The sequence below is a fragment of the Prionailurus bengalensis genome, chromosome D1 (assembly GCF_016509475.1).
Source record: "Prionailurus bengalensis isolate Pbe53 chromosome D1, Fcat_Pben_1.1_paternal_pri, whole genome shotgun sequence".
NCBI lineage: Eukaryota > Metazoa > Chordata > Mammalia > Carnivora > Felidae > Prionailurus > Prionailurus bengalensis.
The window spans coordinates 53,832,459-53,855,188 of NC_057346.1; the positions used below are offsets into that span (position 1 = coordinate 53,832,459).

General features: G+C 37.0%; 1 protein-coding gene across 1 annotated transcript in view; it reads left to right on the forward strand.

Moving 5' to 3' along the window:
* Positions 1-22,730, forward strand: part of NARS2 (asparaginyl-tRNA synthetase 2, mitochondrial) — a 134,768-nt gene that overhangs the window by 13,684 nt on the left and 98,354 nt on the right. Inside the window, exon 5 of the mRNA XM_043580121.1 lies at positions 1,334-1,414. Coding sequence (XP_043436056.1) covers positions 1,334-1,414 — 81 coding nt within the window. The remainder of the gene's footprint in view (positions 1-1,333; positions 1,415-22,730) is intronic.

Sequence of the window (22,730 nt, forward strand, 5' to 3'; positions counted from 1 at the left end):
CCTGCTCATAGTTGCCTGCATTCATGTGGAATAAATGATTCATGTCCATAATTCTTGGTTCCTAGGAGATAAAAATTTCATGCAGTAATGTTATTGATTATATTTCATTCATTGTCTATAATGTGCTTTGTGTGGCACCTCTAGGCACATGGCTCCCAGTTTAAGTACCTATTTGAATATTTTCTGAGACTCCTAATTTATAGTGTGAATATTTATTTAATCATTCTACATCCTAAGACAAGTTAACTGGGCACTTTGTATCATAGCAAGGATACTTGAATTCAACCTTTTTTAGGAAGGAAGGGGCAAATTTGGGAGGCCCCTAGTGTGATGCACTAGAGACATTTTACATTACACCAGTGATACACAGAATTTGGCAGAGATTAAATGTGTATGTATGAATTTATTGTATTGATTTCAAGACCCAAATTTTTGTGTGAAACACATACTATTCTGCCTCTGCAGTACATGTTCACTTGTGCTACCTCCACGCCCACCTGCAACATTTACACGGAATGTAACCTTTTGCCTACATCCATAGTCAAAATGAAAGAAGCATAACCTTGAAGTTGCTGGGTTATTTCAATCCAACTAGCAAACAGCTTTTGTGGTTCACTAATGGAAATAGTTCAGACGTTGGAGCGGAAGAATTGCAATTGGCGCCTCAGTAATGGATGGATTTGCTGCTCAGAATCTTTGAGGGAAAGGAAGTGCAATGCCTGTGCCATGTGTAGTGTGCTGTGCCATCAATTTAATGACAGACTTCCTAAAAATCATTTCTGCCTTTTTTGCTATGTATTTCTCCAGTCCCTATTTGTCAACTTTAATTTTTCTCCTTTTTGGTGGTTTGTGACAATTAGAGGTCTCATTCCAAAATAGCTGCACTTCATATTGATCATTTGTAGTCCCTTAGCAATACAGGCAGCATTATTATGCATTAGCCTTAAGTGTGTGTATGTATGTTAAATCACTACTGGTGTGCTAGAGAAGTGGGAAGAAAAAAACAGCACCAGAGAGACCCTGCAGGCCTAGGTTCCACTCCTGGCTCTCTCTGCCACTGACTAGATATGTGAATTTTTCATTAAATCTCTCTGGGCCTCAGTTTCTGATGCTGTTTTGAAGTGATACTGGATTAGGTAATGTCTAAGTCAGTTTTTGATTTAAAATTCTTTGTGCTGCTGTGTACAGTGGAACCCTCAGCTTGATATCTCAATAGTTACATTTGGGGGGTTAGGGATTTGATATGGCAATCTCTTAGTGCTCTTTTAATAGTATAATAGAGTTGTTTCATGTACACATGTACTGAAAAAAAGTGGGTTTTCTTTTTTTCCAGGACAGTGGCTTTGTCCATATTCATACTCCAATAATCACATCCAATGACTGTGAAGGGGCTGGAGAACTGTTCCAAGTTGAAGTAAGTTGTGCTTCTCATCTTGAAGGATAGGTTGCTCTTCAATATTGTTCTTTTGAGGGTTTGCTTTAAATTTAATAAGAGTTGTATGGATAGACCATGACTAGAACCTGAAATGTTGTCAGTAGTAATCCTTAAAAAACATACATAGAAAATTCAAACCTCTCTGATTTCCTGTCCTACTAGCTATCTTACTTGCATTGTGACTCAAAGGAATGGGTCTTTAATTTAGTACTTCATTTGCTTTCCTTCTACAACTATGAATTGGTGAACTAGAAAACCCTGAAGAGATTAATAAAGGTTTTAAGATCCCTTTTGTGCATGTTAAGCCCTAGTTAATGTTTTTGGATGAGTCATATTTTAAAAGATAAAATAAGAAAGTATACATGTGGATATTTTCTTCTCCAAAGTCTTTTAAAAACATGTTTTCATAAGAAATGTATACCTCATGTATACTTCATTAAGCCTCTGATTTTTTTTTTTTTATTATCTTTTAGAGTTTATTCATTTATTTTGAGAGGTAGAGAAAGCACGAATCGGGGGGGGGGGGGTGCGGGCAGAAAGGGGGAATCCCAAACAGGCTCTACACTGTCAGCACAGAGCCAGACGCAGGACTCAAACCCACGAAGTGGGAGATCATGACCTGGGCCGAAGTTGGCCGCTTAACTAATAACTAAGCCACCCAGGTACCCCATGAATGCTCCAATTTTAATTCTTTGTTCAGCAGTAATTTTTTGAGCTCCTGGTATATGCCAGGCATTGTCAGCTTGCCCTTGTTGCACATTATTTGAAAGTTACCAGTTTTTTGTGTTTTTTTTTTTTACTTGTAGGCAGTTGAAAGTCATTCATTTACCAATTTCACAGCCTGTTTAAGATCATTGGCCAGTAATACAATAATACACAAAGAGAAATTATGTTGATAAGTGGTGCTTTTTGTATTTCTTTCATTTATTCAGTGATTTCTTTATCTCTAAGAAGTCAGAATTCTTATTTATACATCTGGGTGATTCCATTAAATGGCAAGACCTGTATATAATTGTTCTGCTCTAGTTCTGAACATCCTGACTCTTGATAATGGTGCTTTCTCTTATTATTGAACAAAGTATTCACTGGGAGAAGTTGTCCTGATGTGTTGAAGGCATTATTCAAAATGATAATCAAATGCTGTCTATATTCATACATAGTTTGAAGAAATCTTGATAGTTTTTGCAAAAACGCAAAATAAAAATTCTTCATTGAACATTTAAACTGGTAATGAGTTCAAAAAAGGTAGCAAATGATAAAAGAACAATACCTACATTATGAAAAACATTCTCGTTAAGCATTTATGTTGTGTATTTTCTCTGCACCTTAATAGCCTTCTGAATACTGAAGTGAAGAAGAGTTACCCACCTTAACTACATGTCATAGTCCCTTATTCTAAGCAACTGAATATTAAAAACCAAATGACAGGGAAAGAAAGGTATAATTTAAAGGAGTTTTTACAAATAAGAAGGTGATTATTAAAGAGACCCAAATTAAACAAGTAAAAAAAAAATCTGTAATAAACTGAAATAATGATACATTTGAAGATAACTGCTTTGCTACCAGGGAAATCCCATAAGCAAGTCTGAATGATTACAGTCTGTGTGTTTTGGCTTTTAAACAATATAAGGCAAGCTACCAGATAAGTATAAATACAGGAGAAGGGAAAGATAGATATTTCTGAAGCTAAACAAATGAGAAGTGTTCAGTGTTTGTGTCATTTCAGGGCCAGGTTAAAGAATTTCGTACAGTGGAATTAGACTTGCCTATACAGGATACCAGAAAGAAATGCTCTGAAATTTTGTAGGCTCCTGCAGTCAGGCTTTAGATCAGGTTTCAGCAATTGGTGGCTTCTCTGCTGTGACCTGCTGTCTTTGTTGCTTTTAGAAGTTTGGTGTTTAAGACTTGCCTTCTGCCCCTGCTGCCCCTCTGTCCTTTGAAAGCAGTGCTCCTTCTTATTCCCGCCTCAGACACCTCTGTTCAGTACTAATTCCAAGGGTCATTGTGTTAGTTTCCTCCTGACTGCACGTAAAGGCACTGGGGTTTGAATCTTGGCACCCCACTGTTAGGAGGAAGTAGAGTTGCATATTTAAATTCTTCCTTCTCTTTATAGTGCTCTTTTTTACTGTGACAACAATGAAGTGTTAGTAACTATTTAAAGTTAAGGATGCCTAGTCCACACCCAAGTTTGAGGACAATAGTAAATGGCCACCTTGAAATGCACTATAGGAACGCATGCTTCTCTAATACACTCTTGAGAAGTGATAGCATGTCCCAGCATTTTAGTTCCTTTTTCTTCCCTTCTGTTTCCTGCTTTAAGACTTTGGATATTTGTTAAGGTTTTGGTACTACTGAACACATATGGAGGAAGTTGCATTCAAGGCATGTGTATGTGATTCAGCAGACATTTGTACCACCTGTGTTCAAGATGCTAGCTCGTCCCTGAGAAGGTAAAAGAGATTAAAGCCAAGAATTAGAGATTATGACAAAAATTAGCTGTTCATTCTCTAAGATGAAACTGCTTTATGTATGTATTTGAGGTTACAGTGTTACCAATTACAAGTGGCATGGAATCTAGAGGAAATTTAGGTCCATGAGGATTGACTTGGTCAGGAAAATCTTCAAAATGAATTTGTGACTTGAGTGTAACCTAGGGAGAATATTCCTCATAGGGGAACACTGTGAGCAGAGTCAAGTAATTGAGTGTGGGGTTTTCCTTGGACTCTGGGTGGACAAATTAGAAGGTTCATATTGGTAAATGATAGAAAATAAACTTGGATAGCTATAGGAATGAAAAGATGGAGCAGATTTTTAAAAGAACTTTATTGAGCTATAGTTTACATACCATAAAATTTACCCACTTAAAACATACAGTTCCATGGTTTTTAGTATATTCACCAGATTGTGCAGCCATCAGTTACTACAATCTAATTTTAGGCCTTTTCATCACCCCAAAGTGAAACCTGGTACCCATTAGCAGTCCCTTCGCATTCCCACCCCCAGCTTTAGGGAACGACTAAACTGCTCTCTATAGATTTGTCTTTTGGGGAACATTTCATATAAATGGAATCATATAACATTTCTGGCTTTTTTTCACTTAGCACGAAGTTTTTGAAGTTCATTCATGCTGTAGCATTTATCGGTACTTCATTCCCTTTCACATTCAACTAGTATACTGTTGTGTAGATGTACAACATTATGTTTATCCATTTGGCAGTTGTTTGGTATTTGGGTTGTTTCTACCTTCTTTCTGGCTGTTATGAATAATGCTACTATGAACATTTGTGAAAACATTTCGATGAACATATGATTTCATGTCTCTTGGGTGGAATTGCTGAGTCATATGGTAACCCTGTGTTTAATATTTTGAGAAGCTGCCAAACCATTTTCCAAAGTGGCTGCACCATCGTACGTTACGACCCACAATGCATGGGGTTCCAGTTTCTCCACATCTTTGCCAACCCTTATTATTGCCCTTCTGTTTTTGTTTTTTTGTTTCTTAAACATAGCCATACCCAGAGGGTATGAAGTTGTATTTCATTGTTTGCTTTTTGCTTTTGACCATTTGCAATTTATATGTAAATGTGTAATTCACGTTCAAGTTTTTAAAATTACAATTCTGTTATGCCAAAGCGTGATAGATAAATGGTCACACATTGTGAAATTAAATTAGGCTGAGAAAATCTAAAAGTAATACTTCATATAATAGGAATATTATTCAAGCCTAGAAATTACACATTTAAATACTTTTTAAAGCTAAGAATGAACTGAAAGTGTAAGCCTATTAAATGAAACCCAAGAAGATGTGTAATTTCATAGCTGAATCTCATACTGTGGGGAGTCTCATACTAAGATTTTCATGCTGAATCTTACACTGTATATTGAAGTTTGGCATTAGATTGGTTTGCTTTTGTGTTTGTGTGTGTGGTAATACATGTAACATAAAATTTACCATTTTAACCATTTTTAAGTGTACAATTCAATACCATTAGTTCTGTTTACAGTGCTATACAACCGTTACTACTATCTATTTCTTAAAACTTCTTCATCACTCCGACAGAAGCTCTGTGGCAGAAGCTCTTGATTCCCCTCTCCCCCCTAGTAACCTCTAATCTACTTTTTTGCTCTATGGATTTCTTGTTCTGGAATTTCGCATAAATGGAATCATACAATATGTGGCCTTTTGTGTCTGGCTTCTGTTGTAGCATGTATCTGAATTTCATTTCTTTTTATTACTAAGTCATATTATACTGTGTGGATATACCATATTTTGTTCAACCATTTATTCACTGGTAGACGTTAGGTTGTGTCTACGTTTGGATGTTATTGATAATGCTGCTCTGAATATTTGTGTACAAGTTTTTGTTTGAACACTTGTTTTCGGTTCTTCTGAGTATATACCAAGGAGTGGAACTGCTGGGTCATATGACTATTCTATGTTTAACTCTTTGAGAAACTGCCAAATTAATTTTCCACAGTGGCCGCATCATATTATATTCCCAGCAGCAGTGTGTGAGGGTTCCAGTTTCACTGCATCATCGCCAATGTTTGTAATTTTCAGTTTCTGATTATAGCCATTCTAATGGATGCAGTATCTCTTTGTGGGTTTGATTTGCACTTCCTTAATGACAAAGAATGTTGAGCATCTTTTCATGTGCCTGTTGGTCATTTGTATATCTTTGGAGAAGTGTCTACTTAAGTCTTTTTTCAATTTTTTAATTAGCTTGTTTGTCTTTTTGTTGTTGAGTATAGGAGTTCTTTTTCTATTCTAGAAACAAGTCTATTCCCTCCATTTCTCCAGCAGTGTGAATGAAGCCTCTGATGTTGCCCCTGGGTGGCACAGCCTTGGTATGCCCATAATCTCCCAGAGATGGCATTGATTCTGGTTGGACTCTCTGGCTATCTCTTTCCCATAGCACACCCAGCTCTTAAACTCCACCAATTCCAGGTGATTGCACTATTGTTTTCAACAATATTCCGGAGCATAAATTGCTTCACAGACTGATCCAGTCAAATTCAGGCCCCTTTAAAGGTGTACTTCCCAAAGTCAGTGTTTGAATGTATCCTGAGCCCACAAAGTCTCCTCCCTGCTATCTCTCAGGTTGGCCGTTTAGTCTTTGTCTCCAGTGAATCTGTCCATAGCTAGCATTAGCCTTTTAGCACAAGCATTTTTTAAGAGTACCCTTAGGTTTGAACTTCTCCATACTCTGTTGCAAATGAAGTTGGTTTCTTTAAAAAAGAAGTGAAAGTGCTTTTATAGCCTGCTTCTATCCCTGGGCAAAATCCCTGAACCAGGCTGTGGTACTGGAGGCAGGGACAATGGACACTTCTCTCTAAGTGACATGCCGATATAGCAACCGAGCTCCACGGAGTGGGTAGCAGCCCCACGTCTCCTCGGCTTGGCTCTCCCAGTGTGGAACCCACACCCTGTGAGGCTGGGCAAGAGAATCAGGGCCCAGTATTCTTAGTGCCTTGCCCAAGGCCGAGCCTCCTTCTGATCAGCAGGGACTGGGCAGAAGAAGGGAGACCCTACCTCTTGGCCACATTCACCCAGAACTTAGCTTCAGCAGTAGGTAGCTGTGGAGAAGGTGAGAAATGCTGGCATGCTGTCCCTCCTGCTAAGGTAGTCCTCCAGCTGGGAGCTGAGGTTTTAAAAAGCCTTCTTTCATTGGCTGTTTTATCTATCTGGAGTGGAGTTTCTGTCATGCTGAGCTGTGATGGGGAAGGGAGGGGGAGTGGGTTGTCATTTAAACACCACTTGTCCTTACCAAGTTTTGGTAGATTTTCTTGAATAGATGTTTCTTCATTTGCAGTATGTCCTTAGGACCATTCCCAGAGACTTTGAATAGCTGGGGTGAGGGTAAGGTGTGTTTTTTATTTTTTATTTTATAGCTTTCATCAGTTTCACTGAGGAGTGGGTCTGCGCAACTACCCCTCTGTCATGCCAAAGGTGAGAGTTAAAAAGGGGGAAAAAGACTCGTTACTTTGAACTACTTTTTACCACCACAATCCTCAGTTTTCTCACTTGTAAAATGTGATTGACACTATGCTTATAAGTTGTAAGGATTAAGTGACACGTATGAAAACTTAAAACTGCTTTTCAAAAATAAAAGTTCATATGCAAACTTAATAAGATAATAATATGCAAAACTTAATAAACAAAACTTTCTCTTTTCCAAACTGTTGTGCATTCTAGAAATGGCAACCGTAAGTTACTGGACCTCAGAAATTTTACTTCTTTTATGTTTTTATGGCTAAGTCATTTATGACACACATCATTTTGGTTCTGCTTGATGTTTCCACTTTTCTAATACTCTTACCTGTTTCTTTTAAACCTTCAAGATGGTATGAGGGCTAACCCAGTTCCAACCTCTTCTCAGAACAACTTTTTCATCTAACATGAAGCTTTTCCTTCTTCCAAATCCTGTTGTACTTGTGTTCAGTTGCTGCATAGCCTATTTTGACATTCAGTTGTTCTTTACTGGGTTTTTTTTACATCTGTTTTGTTTCCTCATGTAGATTGTAAACTTCTTGTGGGGAAGAATTGTGTCCTCCACGCTACCTGACATTGGTGGGACATTTGGATACTTGGGCTTTTTTTTTTTTTTTTTAAGTTTATTTATCTATTTTGAGAGAGAGAATTGGGGAGAATTGGGGAAGCAGAGAGAGAGAGAGAGAGAGAGAGAGAGAGAGACAGAGAGAGAGAATTCAAGCCGGCTTCACACTGTCAGCGCAGAGCCCATCGTGAGGCTCAGACTTACCAATTGTGAGATCATGACCTGAGCTGAGATCAAGAGTTGGACGCTTAACCAACTGAGCCACCCAGGCACCCAGGATACTTGTTTGGATGAATATTTTCTGTGGGCGCTTTTAGCTTTGCAGAACTTTCAGCTTTAAGATTAATCCTTTTCTTCTTTGTCGAGAATGTTCATTTCTGCTAGGGGCATCCAGTTTCTGCCATGTGAAAAATGCCTACAACACATATGTAGGAAAATAGATAAGAGACATACATACTAGTGTTTGCCCCAGGCCCGGGGCCTACTGTTTTGTGTGCTTTGAATTTTTAATCATCTGCTTGTATTACTTAAAAACAACAACAACACAAATATGTAAAAGTTACGTTGTTCACAAGTGACAAAGGGTGTGTAAAAAATTAGTTTCCCTTCCACTCCTGACTCTCAGCTACCCAGTTCTCCTTGCCCTAGGCAGTCACTGTTCTCGTTTTCTCTTGAGAGTTTGTACCAGCCTTTTTTTCTGTCAGCAATATGCGTGGGTGCTATTTCTTATGAATCATCTGTCAGTGTATTACCAAATTTTTTTAACTTTTCTTTTCCAATTTTAACCAGATACATTACTTTTTCAATGAAACTAATTAAAGAGAAGAAAGAAAATATCACAGTAGATTAAGAGAAGCAAATCTGCTTTCTGGGGCATTGAGAAGAGCACTGGCTTGATACTGTGTTTTTGCTGTTTCCATTGGGAAGTGAGGATTTTGTGAATCAACACATGGTTTAAAAAAAAGGAAAATCCCTCAGACTGTGAGCCCATACAGCCTGCTGCTACTAGGTCTCATTCGGAAGACTGAGCTATTTCTTCCATCCTACGGCATCCACCAAGTAGAGTACGTTCTTAAAATGATCTAATGTCATCAGCCACACAACTGGACTAAAACTGCACTATTTGATTCATCTTGTAAATATTTGTTAATCCTCCTTTCTTGTGAAAACTACTGTGCTAGTTAGTGCTGTTTGACTTACAAAGTTATTTCCGTTTCGCTTCTCAGCAAATGAATTTGCAAGACATTTTTAAATGGGAAAAACAAAATCCAGAATAATAAATGCCACCAAAATAATGTGACTTTGAAAGCCAGACATATTAAAAGAAAATTGCAGATATTACAAGGATACATTTTAAGTCAAATCATTAAGAATATAAAAACACTGTGAAATCTGAATCCAGTTATGCTTGGGTTCATAATTTTAAAATAGTTTTACTTTGATTCAGATGCCAGTATTTTACCCTGATGATAGATCAAACTAATAACATCTAATGTTTTGTACAGTATGTTAAGTCAACTAATACTTTTATAGTACTTGATTGTATGTATGTTATTTCCTTGGTGTTTTTTGTAATGTTAGACCACTAGACAGGCTTTCTAAAAGGACTAATCCCATTTTATTAGCTTTAAGTAATCCAGGCAGAAAAAGAAAGAGAAATAACATTTATTGAATACCAAGTATATTTCAGGCACCATGTCAAGTTCCTTTATATTATATCATCTTTTCAGCAACCTTTTGAAGTAGGAATTTGTTTGCCTTTGGGAGAACAAATACCGTGTGTTTCTTGTACATTATTGTATAATACCTGGTACATTCTCTGGCACATGGTAGGTGCTCCATAAATATTTGTAGAGTAAGTTCTCTTTCTTTTTTACATGAGGAAACCAGGCTCAGATTTAAAAACAAAACAAAACAAAAAAAACAGCTTACCAAAGACCGCACAGTTAAGGGACAGAGTTGTAGTTTAAACAAGAACTGTTTGGCAGTCAAGTAAATGCTGTTTGTACACATCACATTGACTCCTGAAATTGGCTTTTGAGAAAGATACCAAAACTTTAAAGTTTTGAAGTTAAAGATTCTTCATGAGGTAGCAGACTACTGTTAAGGGCTGAGCACCACACTAAAATAAAGTATCCTTGCCTTTTCTTTTTGGCCATTCTTCCCAGACAGCCTTTTATTTTCCTTGGGGAAGGAGAATAACAACATTTACTGATAACCTATGGTTGACAAGAGCTTTAAGTACTGCTTGTTTTTGTATAAGTAACCTATGAGTAATTCTTAATTCATTTTATTAAATATCATGTAGATACCAAATAATGCAAGCTATGTAGGCAGTGTAAAGCATACACCCGTACCCATTACTGAACTTAAGGAATAGAACATTGTTAGTACCTTTGATCCCTCACTTTGTGCCTTTCCCATTCCATCTCCCTCCCTTTTCCTACTGTGCCAATTTTATGTTTGTTTTCCTGTGCTTTAAAAAAAAAAAAAAAGTTTTAGGGGTGCCTGGGTGGTTTAGTCAGTTAAGTGTCGACTTCAGCTCAGGTCATGATCTCACAGTTTGTGATCAAGCCCCATGTTGGGCTGGCTGCTGTCAGTGCAGAGCCCACTTCGGATCCTGTTTTCCCCTTTTTCTGCCCCTCCCCCGCTCTTGCTTGTGTTTGCTCTCTCTCTTTCTCAAAAATAAACATTAAAATAGTTTTAGGGATGCCTGGCTAGCTGAGTCTTTTAAGTTCAGGTCATGTTCTCACAGTTAGTGAGATTGAGCCCTGCATTGGGCACTGATAACTGGAGCCTGCTTGGGATTCTCTCTCTCTCTCTCTCTCTCTCTCTCTCCCTCCCTCTCTCTCCCTCTCCCTCTCCCTCTCCCTCTCCCTCTCCCTCTCCCTCTCCCTCCCCTCCCTCCCTCTCCCCTCCCCACCTATCCCTCTCCTGCTCCTGCTTTCTCTCAAAATAAATAAACTTTAAAAAGTAATAAATAAAAAAAATATTTTTACCACATGGGTGTGCTTGTAGGCAAAATATTGTTTCTTTTTGCATGGTTTTCAACTTAATACAAATGGAATCATTCTATTCTGTGATAAGTTGGGTTTTTGTTTTTGGTGTGGTTTTTTTTTTTCCCCTCTGTATATTTCAATTCAATCCAAATCTCTGGGAAATAAGATTTAAGCATTAGTATTTTTTAAGGCTCTCCGGGTGATTCCAATATGCCTTCAAGAGTATTTACGAAATAGTGGAAGTGCATGTTTATAGTTTCAGTTTTGCTACATAAATCCAGATTTTTACTGAAAGAGAAGAATGTATTCAAACTCCCACCAGTAGGGTGTGCTGTTCCACATCCTTGCCAACACCTGATATTTTTAGTCTTCTAAAATTTCACCAATCTCAAGGATGTAAAATGGGATCTTGATGTCATTTTCTCTGATAAATATTGAGGTTGGGAATGTTTTCTTATGGTTATTGGCCACTCATTTCTTTTTCTATAATATTTTCTATTGTGTTGTCTTTTCATATCAGTGTTTTTATATTCTGGATAATATTTACCCTTTGTTGAGTGTATTGTTGCAGATATTTTATCTCAGTTTCTGGCTTGCATTTTCTCTTTCTTTATAGTATCTTTTGATAAACAGTTCTTAATTTGAATTTAGTCAAGCTTCAGTCATTTCCTTTATGGTCTGTGCTTTTGTATCTTGCTTAAGAAATCTTTTATTGGGATGCCTGAGTGGCTCAGTCGGTTAAGCATCCAACTTCAGCTTAGGTCATGATCTCACGGTTTGTGAGTTTGAGCCCTGTTTCGGGCTCAGTGGTGACAGCTCGGAGCCTAGAGCCTGCTTCTGATTCTGTCTCTCTTTCTGTCCCCTCTCCCACTTGCACTCTGTCTCTCTCAAAAATAAATAAACATTTAAAAAAGTTTTTTAAAGAAATCTTTTATTGTCTCCTAAAAATTTTATAGCTTGTGCATTATACATATGTCTTTAATCTACCTGGAATTGAGTTTTGAATATGATGTAAGAGTCCCGGTTTTTTTTAATGGATAACTGTTTCAACACTGTTTATTGAATAGTTCGTTTCTCTTCTTGTGATTACAGTTGCCAACTCTGTCATAAATCAAGTTTCCACATATGTGTGTTTCTGTATGTTGTATTCAGTGGTTTATCAGAATATTCCTATGCCAATACCTCACTCTCTCAATTGCTATAGCTATTTGAGAAATCTTAACATGTAGTAAGAATCTTTCTACCCGTTCTTAGGAGTTTCTTGGCTATCCTGGATCTTTTTCTCTTCCATAGAAATTAATCAATCATGTTGACAAGCCCCAAAAGGAACTCTATCTGGCCTTTAATTGGAATAGCACTGATTCTGTAGATCAATTTGGAAAAACTGGCATCTTTATGGTATCAAATTCTTATCCCTGGACATGATAGATCACTCTGTATTAGGAGTTTTTAATCTTTTTCAAAACAGTTTAATCATTTTATTTATACAGATTATGAATACCTTTTTATATTTAATCCTAGGCACTTTATATTTTTTGTATTATTAAATGTTGTGTTTATCTTTGGAAGTATATTTTTCATTTATTGGGTACAGTTTTCAATATATATGTATTAGAACAAGATTATTGTATATGCAGATATGTAATATGTTTACTGATATTTAGTATACTTTATCTGCCATTTACTGATATGTTAAAATCCTCTGGTACTTTTTCCATTTTTTGTCATAGTTTTTGCTTTATGTGTTCTTTAGGCTATGTTACTGGGTATATACAAACTTAGAACCACTTGTTGATTAAAATCAATGTGCAGTTTTATAGTGGGCCTCTTTCATTCTAGCACTGTTTTTTGCCTCATTGTCTATTTTGTTTGATGTTGACTTCACCATACTAACTCGGTTTTGATCAGTATTTGTTATGCTTTTTACTATCACTCATTGTTTTACTGTTAACCTTTTGATTTTGTCTTATGTTTAAATTGTAATCTTGGAAACAGCGTATAGTTTAGATTTTTGAAAACATTAAATCACTTAGTCTTTGCCCTTTTCCTGTTTAATTTAGTCCACTAATGTTTATTGTGATTGCTTATGCATTTGGATTTCTTTTAAACATCTTACTTGGTGCCTCTGTCCTTTTTTTTTTTTTTTTCTTTAAAAAAAAAGTTCCTCCCTTTTTTGCCTTCTTTTGAAAAAATTAAAATCTTTTACTGGTTCTTTTTTTTTTTTTATGCTCCTTGTTTAGAAGAGACTACTGGGGGTAAAGGAAAAAGGAGAATTTGAGGCAGTGATTCTCAATCTTGACTGCATGTTTAATTCACCTAGAAACATTAAAAAGTATGAATACCATGAGGCACCTGGGTGGCTCAGTCGGTTAAGCATCTGACTTCAGCTCAGGTCATGGTCTCATGGTCTGTGAGTTCGAGCCCCGTGTCAGGCTCTGTGCTCACAGCTCAGAGCCTGGAGCCTGCTTCGGATTCTGTGTCTCCCTCTCTCTCTGCTCCTCCCCTGCTCATGTTCTATCTCTGTCTCAAAAATAAATAAAAACATTTCTAAAAAATTAAAAAAAAAAGTATGAATACCTGGGCTGTGCCCCCAGAAATCCAAATTAATTGGTCTGAGATGTCATCTAGCCTGGGGAATTTTTAAAGCTTACCAGGTGCAGTCAATATTAAAAGCTACTGCCTTTGGAGAAACTCTTAAATATACGACATCAAATGTAGAAACAGGCTTAAAAAGCTAGGTGATTATGGTGAACATCCTTTTCTCCCCTATACCTATAACTCTTTTGCCTCTACCAACTAGGAGAATTCACTAGCTAGTTCAGTTTTTTTTTCCTGTTATGTACTAGTAAGCACAGCTTCATATTGTGTCATGTTGAGAATTTTTATTAAAAATTGTTTTTTAAATTAAAATGAGCAGGGGAGCACCTGACTGGCTCAGTCAATGGAACATGTGACTCTTGGTTGATTTGGGGATTGTGAGTACCAGCCCCACATTGGGTGTAGAGATTTCTTAAAAATAAAATCTTTTAAAAAAATAATAAAATGAGCTGGTCCTCAAATCTTTATCCAGAAGATAAAGCTGACACATGAAACTGTAGATGGAATAAGTAAATATTTAATTGGATTTTATATGGTAATTGTACAGAATTATTAAATGTCAAATGTAGTTCACATTTTGTTTGGTAAGTCTGCTAGGAGAATTCTCTGACAAGAGAAATTAGGTGCTAGAGTGGTCAGTGATGTCCACAGGACAAAGTAGGCAATTTGTGACTCTTTTTGATATTTCTGTCTTTGATTTTTGCTCTTAATTTTATCTTTCACTTTCTGCGATGAATAATTGTAGAAAGAGAAGCACGGTGAGTAAAATATATAGTGTATTAAGTATTGTAGTGACTGTCTCAAAAGGTAGCTCCCTAGTGTACTCTGCTTCCCAGTGTTAAAACCCTTCTGTTGTCCCCTCCCACACTTCATTTGAGCCATTTCTGTGTAACCAGTAAAGCAAGATAGAAATGAAGCTTCCTTAGCTAGGTCAAAACCTTAGTTTCTGCCTTTGGTCTTTCGGAATGTCAGCTCTAGGGGAAGGCAGCATCTGTATGAGAAGTCTGACTGCCATGAGACCATCATGCTTTGAGCTAGCCCACACTAGTCATGTGGGAAAGCTAAAGACAAAGATTCCAGGCCAGCACCCAGCTGTTGGAGCCATCCCAGCTAAGGTACCAGACTTGTGGTTGAAGAAATCATCTTGGATGTCTAGCCCAGTTGAACCTTTAGATGACTTCAGTCCCAGCAGCCATTTGGCTGTAACCACATGAGAGATCCCAAGCAAGAACCACCCAGATGAGCCTAAGCAACCCACAGAATCATGAAAGATAGCAGTAGATGTTTAAGCCACTGAGGTTTAGAGTGCTGTGTTACTCGGCAATGGATAATCAGAACAGATGGTGATTTATACTGTGGAATAAATTAAAGTCAGGGAAAAGAGGTTAGGAAGTTGTTGGAAGGGCATTCAGGTTTAAACTGGGTGGTCAGAAAAAGACTCAGAAGATATTCAAACAAAAATATGATGGATGTGAGGGAGTGAGTGAGTAATGTTGATGCCTGGGGGAAGAACATTCTTCAGTCAGAAGGAACAGCAAATACAAAGGCTCTGTGCCTGAAGCTGCCTAAAGTTTTTAAGAAATAACCATGAAGGCCAGTGTAGATGTAGTGAATGAGGGGAACTCAGACTGGTGGTGTAACAGGTTGGGAGTAGGGGCAGGTGATCTAGGGCTGTGATGTTTAACTTCGTAAGGTGCAATATAACAAGTGTATTGTGATAACCCCTTTTTCTCTTGAAGTATAGATAATAGAAGCTTTTAAGCACTTTATTTTAAAAAGAAAATAATACAGTGTTCCCAGCTTCCTTATAAAGAAGACATTAGGTGAAAGTAATATAATTTGCATATTTCGTTGTATGAATGCTGTGGTGTGACAAGTCTAGATAGGCAAACCATTATATAGAGTTGCTCACACTTTGAGAGTTGTAAATTAGGATTTAAATAGATATGTTGTATTAGTGACTCTAAAGCCATGAAATGTGTTGCTAATGATGATGGGATTTTGTGATATAGTGAATAATTCTTGGTGTAGAGTTCTACACCAAAGTGCAAGCTTCCCTTAATTAACATGGAAGATGCATCCTGGAAAATTCAGAGTATATTGAAAGAACAAAATTCACATAATTCACAAGAATGTTCCATGGAATATTTGAAACTGATAGTACCCACTAAACACCAATACTTCTCCCTAATCATTGTGATGATCAAGATTCCTACTAGAAACCTCAGATAGAGGGCTTTACAAAAGGCCATTGTGAGAAATTTAACTTGTAGTGAGATGCAAAGTCATTAGGGAGTTCTAAGCAGAGGCATGATATAAATCACATGTTTTAATGAAATTACTCTGCTGTATGGAGAATAAATGGTAGGTGGGTAAGTACAGAAGAAGAAGAACTACTTAAGAATCTAATGCAGTAATCCAGGTAGACAGATGATAGGGGTTTAGACCAGAGTTGAAATGGTAGATCCTAAAATGTGGTTGGATTCTGGATATATTTAGAAAGTAGTTTATGCATGTCAGCACCAAGGCACATTTTTTGTTGTTGTTGTTTTTGTCATCTCTACTCCTGGCCTGTATTTTCCCAGTAGTTATGATGGCGAGTCCACATCTGTTAAAACCTTTAAACTTTTAATATGGAGGAGATTGTTTTTTTCTACAAATGGTTGTTTCCATTGCTTATTTTTCATCATTTTATTTTTTTAAATTTTTTTCATCATGATAAGTGTACTCTTTAATCCCCATCCTGTATTTCCCCCCATTCCCCTCCCCACCTCCCCTCTGGTAACCATCAGTTCCTTCTCTGTAGTTAAGAGTCTGTTTCTTGGTTTGTCTTTTTTTTTTCCTTTGCTCTTTTGTTTTGTTTCTTAAATTCCACATGTGAGTGAAATCATATGGTATTTGTCTTTGACTTATTTCGCTTAGCATAATAACTCTAGCTCCATCCATTTTGTTGAAAATTAAATAATTAAATTAGAATACATTAAATAATTAAAGTATGAAGTTGACTTTCCTTTTTTTTTTTTTTTTTTTTTTTTTTTGTTAACATGAACTTTAATGTTTCTGGTCCAGACATTAGAATTTAGTTAAGTGCTCAAATGAAAAGGTCAGCTTCATAAACACTAGAAAACTCTTTTGAGCTTATTCTTTTTAGGGCCAATGCCATTTAATTGTTTTGAGGAATGGATTTTTGTTGAAAGTCAGACACTTATTTTATGGTTGCCATCCTTGAAGGAAGCATTCCATGGCATTGTTGACTTAAGGAGACACTTTGATCTCCAAAAATGATACAGATCTTTTTTTGATGATGTTTGAGTAGCACCAAAATGATGACATTTATATTCATATGCCTTATAATAGTTTGTTCTTAAGTACCACAGCCACAGGTGAAAATGACCAAGCCCTTCTGTTCCAAGTATCATCATCTCGCTTTGCTCCACACAGCAACTGCAGGAAAATGTTTTTACATTGTTGATTGGATTCAATTTTTATACTGGGAGGAGGTATGGGACATAAGGGACAGGCTTTCTTAGAAATTTGACAAGGATTCAAGATGCTTGGTGCAATTTTGTTTTATAAAGATTTGAGTGTCTATTATGTCTAGTGGTAGCCAAGTCCTTTAGGAGGGACAAAAGAAATATAAAATAGTCCCTATCAGGAAGGAACTAGGGAAGACATGAGTGCATACAAAGTTGAATAACATTATAAACCAGTAAATGATTAGGTGGAGAAGATTGGTGAAGCATTATATCTCGGGGAACAGCAAAAACAAACACTGAGGGTAAGAATGACTAAGGTAAATGGAGGGAACAAGATCAGTTAGGTTTGAAGAGTATTTTCAATATGTTTTTCTGTTTTTGAGAGGTTTTAATTGAAAATAATAGAAAGAAGCCTGAAAAGGTAAAGGAGCTTAGAACAGAGTAGAGGACACACTGCAAAACCAGTGAGGATTTATAGGCTCGATGAAAGCATCAAGAATAGGGTAGAAGGAGGGAGAGATAGGAGTAGGTAGTAGATCATGGACATAAAATCTAGATATGAAGTGATACAGACCAGGTCTTGGTAGCGATGGTAAACATGGAAAGGAGGGAGCGAAAGAGAAGTTTTAAAGTGTTGACGAAAAGGTTTGGAACCAATGCTTTTATGATCAGAAAGAGCTAAAGGGGAATTTTTCTGATAAGTCATATTTCAAATTAGCCTTTAATGCTTGAATATTTCCCTCCCGCCTCCTCTTAGGGTTCTCACTTTTTCCTTTACCTCAGTAAATGTGAGATGTTCATTTCGTTGATACGTACAAGTGGTTTGGAGACTTAACTCTGGACAATAGATGTCCCTTCTCATGGAAAAGGGCTAGAAAATGGGACAAGCTAGAAGCATGTCATATCCGTCTTTATAGCCCCAGTCTGATAACTAATATGGCAAAATTAATATTTTTTAAATGATAATGAAGAAAATGGTTGCTACATTTTCCCTTACCCCTTCATATTTGGGAGCAAATTTGACTTTTGGCAATTAGCATTGTTTCTCTCCTGAAAGAAAAAAAAGGTAAGGCAGCATTGTTTATTCACCTTTTGTTTTGCCCCCGCCTCACCCTCTGATCTTACAGACAACCAAACCCATTTTCTTGTTATTTCCTTTGTTCTTTCTCTCTTTCTCGACTGCTCAGCAGGAAAGCGGACTGTTTACAAACAGTCTGAGCTAACAACTTCCTTTTCTGCTGATCAAATAGTTGCCAAAATGAAACCTTTCACAGGGCTGAGGGTGGGTGTTCTAGCTAGTGGGTGTTGTGGAATGTAAATGGATTTTTATTTTAAGAAAGATTATTTTTATATTAGAAGTTCAGTGTATACTAAGATACACACATTTGTAGCGATTGGAAAGTAAGGAAACATGACCTCGACTTACTGGAGATTATTGAATCATTGAAAGACCTACTTACATGGCTTGTTAATAGTAGGAGACTCAAAACTACCATAATCAGCAAAGTAGAATATAGCTTATTGTGCCTGTTTTCCTTGGGTTTGGTTTTTATAGATGTGGGATGCAGTCTATGGCATGTCAGGGCAATTGCTGTGACAGGATACCAACCCCCTTTGAGACACAGCTTGACAGGGAACATAAAACTACAAAACCACCAACCTTTGGGGACTATATGACAGATTTAGTTTCTGTGTTTTGTTTTATATAATCAGAATTCCATACTTAGGAGAGACTAATAGACTTTTTAAAAAAAGCATTTTGAATCCTATTGTGTTGTTTCTACTGACAGGAAAAAAAAAAAAAAAATAGAGCAACCTGGTGTATTAGAAAGATAATTGTACCAGAAACTGAGAAATCTGGATTTTACTATTAGTCTTGCCAAAAACTATTTCAGTATGACATTTGACTTAGCATTTAACACAACATTTTTAAGCATTACGGTCTTTTTTTTTTTTTTTCTTAATGGCAGTTATATTAAAGTCTCATCTAACTCAGAGATTCTTTGGTTCTTTATTATATGTGTCATGAAAGGCATAGCCTCTCAATAAACCCTTAAATGCAGTAAAGAAAGAAAATAGGATATTCACTGGTTACGTGGAGCTTACAGATGGTAAGTAGTCTCCTTTTCCTTCATGCTCTTTAAAGGAAATTGCGGATTAGGGTAAACAGGGCAATGGCATGCTGTTTTGATTTTAGACCTTTTAGATTTCTGTGCCATGCTTCATCTTTATACATTCTGTTCTTGACTTTTCCTCCTGGGATTATGAGTAAATGAAATAGGGGAAAATGTAGGTGGGGGAGGAGGGGACAAAGTAGAAGATGGAAACAGGGTAAAAGGGAGTCAAATAGGATGTGGGTGCTTCGGTAACTTTGGAGGTCAAATAAATTTTCCATTGTTGATTGTCTTCTTTTCTACTGTTCGGTTTACTGCTCCTTGCTCTCTCCTTGCTCTGTGTTTTACATGGAGTCAGAGTCAGATTTGTGTGGGCTTTTCTACTCTATTCCCTTGGGATTTTGAAACTACTCAGCTATATTTGTTCTGCTATGAGAACAGATAAAAAAAAAAACAGCAATTCGAAATACTTATTTAATATTTTCTTGGAAATCCTCAAAGAAACAGAGAGAAATTTAGACCCCCATGATAGGAAACTCCCTGGGATACACATATTTAAAAAATTTTTTTCTTGACTTTGTATTTTCTGTCTTCCAATGGCAGAATAACCTAGCAAAAGAACATTTTCTGTTGTGCAGGATAGAGAAAGGCTGGGTTAAATTGCATTGCACTATTAAACTTTATGTGATCAGGGCAAAGTTAGTTGAATCAAAGCCCAGTCGAGTGGGAGGAACTTTAAAATCATCCATTGTGATTTTCATATGTTTTTGCTCAAAAGTCATTTCTAAATAAAACCTTATACCGTGACCCAGTATATAAACTAGATAAAAGTAATTGTTTCTCAGGCAGCTCAGATCTGCATTGTTGGTCATTTTACGCTGATCGCCTGTATTAATATCAAGCAGAAAGTTGGAAGATTGCCAGAAAAATCTTAGTTATGTAGGACTCTGTACATATTGCATGACAACCTTGACTCCTGTCCACTAAATCCCCCTAAAGTTTCCAAAATATTTGCTAGGAAACATTACCATCACCGTTGAGAGGCAGGAGTCTATGATCTCTCCTGCAGTAATCTTACCCGGTTCCAAGGCTTTGTGTGCCGTCTACATACTGATGACTACAAACCGTTATCTCCATCGCCACCCTCTCTTTCTGGGCTCCAGATTTGTAAAAGCAACTGCCTACTTGATGTTTTTTTCTTTGATGTCTAGTATACATTCAAACATAATATGTCTCAGATATAACTCTCAACTTCTTCTCTCCATAGCCTCTTCCTCTTCCAGTCTTTACCATCTCAATAAAAGCTACTGCTACCGGTTCAGTTGTTTATTAAGTAAACAACCTAAAAGTGAAACTTATTCATGCTTCTCCTGTCTTCCTCAACCCCACATCCAATGTATTAGCAGATTTTGTTGATTTACCTCAGTGTAAATTCTCATTATCTCTCTTTCTGTTTCCAATGTTACCCCTCTGATCTAAGCCACTGTCTTTTCTTGCCTGTGATTAGTCTCACCATTTACACTCTTGTTCTCCTATTATCTGTTCTCCTCTCAGACACTAGTGTAATCTTAATACACATCATGCCAAAACACTGCTTAAAATATTTCAGTGGTTACTCTGTGTTCTTAAAATAAAATCGAAACTTCTTATCATGATTTATGAAGGCACTACAGTGATCTCACTCCTGCCTGCCTCTCCAACTGAATCTGTTAACACACTCTCTCTCTAATCCTAATCTTCTCAAGCTACAGTAACCTGCCTTCTACTCCTCAAATGTATGAAGCCCCTTTTTACTTCCTGGACTCTCCACTAGCTATTCTTTGTGTCTGGAATATTCCTCCCTCATAGAGCAAACCTATTCTCGTCCTTGAGGTCCCTGCTGACCCGTTGCTGCTTCAGAACACTGCCCACCCCACTCCCCCATATCCCTGACTCATTTATCACTACTTGTACTTATCTTGAATCTTTATTAGTTTACATGTTCATTTTCTTTCTTCCCCATGAGGCAATATAAGCTCCCAAAGAGAGCTCTTTTATTCATTGCTTTGTCTTTTTGTCTAGCACGGTGCCTGGATAAAGGAATGGCTAGCATATACAGGTTATTATGGAAGCACATAGGAGGGTCCTTTTCCTAACCTAGGCTCAGAGTGAGCATTAGGCGTGGCCATTAGTAGTAAGAAGGCTTCATGGATCAGTGATTTTTATCAGCTGAATCTTGAAGGACAAGTAACTTAGTCCACTCAGGGCTTCTGGGTAGAGGGAGCAATGTACTGTGTACAAAGACCCAGAGATTAACGAGGGCATTTGCAATACAACTTGAGTAGGGTGCACAAAATGAGTATGAATTAGAGCAAGAAAGCTTTAGAAGGTTAATGCCAGAGAAGGAAGTTTCTTTTATGCTAGTTCAAGGGAGGCTTTGGGGAACCATCAAAGGATTTTTGTGTTGTTTTCAGAGTAATCAAAATTTCAGTTTTATGAAGATTATTCTGGCAGGAGGCTTGAGGTTTGATTGGGAGTTTTTAGTATTGAAGACGGTGAGACTTCTGCCTATAATTCTATTTGGACATCTTCTATTTATTAAGGCTTTCTTTTAGGCCTTGATTGTGTTAAGTAACCTACTTTGTTTCCTCTTGGGGGAGACAAATTGTTTTGGTACAGCATTCCCTAAACCCCTGTACACTAAAAAGTTATGGAGGACCCTGACAGGCTTTTGTTTATATGAGGTATATTGATATTTGCCACATTAGAAATCAAAGCTGAGAATAATTTAAAATTTTTATTACTTCATGTAAAGTTACTTATAGACTCATTATTTTAGCATAAATAAAATATTTTCTATGAAAAATAAATGTATTTTCTAAAACAAAAAGATTTCAGAAAAGTGGTATTGTTTTCTATATTTGTACATCTCATTAAAGTCTGACTAATATAAGACATCTGGATTCTTTTATTTCTGTCTGCATCTACTCTGTTGCAATGTGTTGTTTTAGTTGAAGGGGATTAAGATCTAGCCTCATATAGGTATGTAGTTGGAAAAGGAGTATTCTAGTAGTCTTTTCAGATTTCTGTGGCTATTCTTTGATATCACAATTGAACAAATGGTAGTTTTTTAAAGATTAGTTATGTTGCAGAATCTGTACTGATATTATAACGTACTGATCTCTTCCTTGGCTCTTGCTTATGCCTGGAATGCTCTTCCCAGTTCACACTACAGGCATATCCCAGAGACACTGCAGGTTCAGTTCCAGACCACTGAAGTAAAGTGAATGTCATAATAAAGCAAGTCAAATGAACTTTTTGATTTCCTATGCATATAAAAATTATGTTTACACTATACACGAGTCTCTTAAGTGTGCATTAGTATTATGTCTAAAAAAACACCTTAATTTAAAAATACTTTATTGCTAAAAAATGCTAACCATTGTCTGAGCTTTCAGTGAATTGTAACCTTTCTTGCTGGTGAGGGGTCTTGCCTAGATGTTGTTGGCAACCGCTGACTGATCAGGGTGGTGGTTGCTGAAGGATAGGGTGGCCGTGGCAGTTTCTTAAAC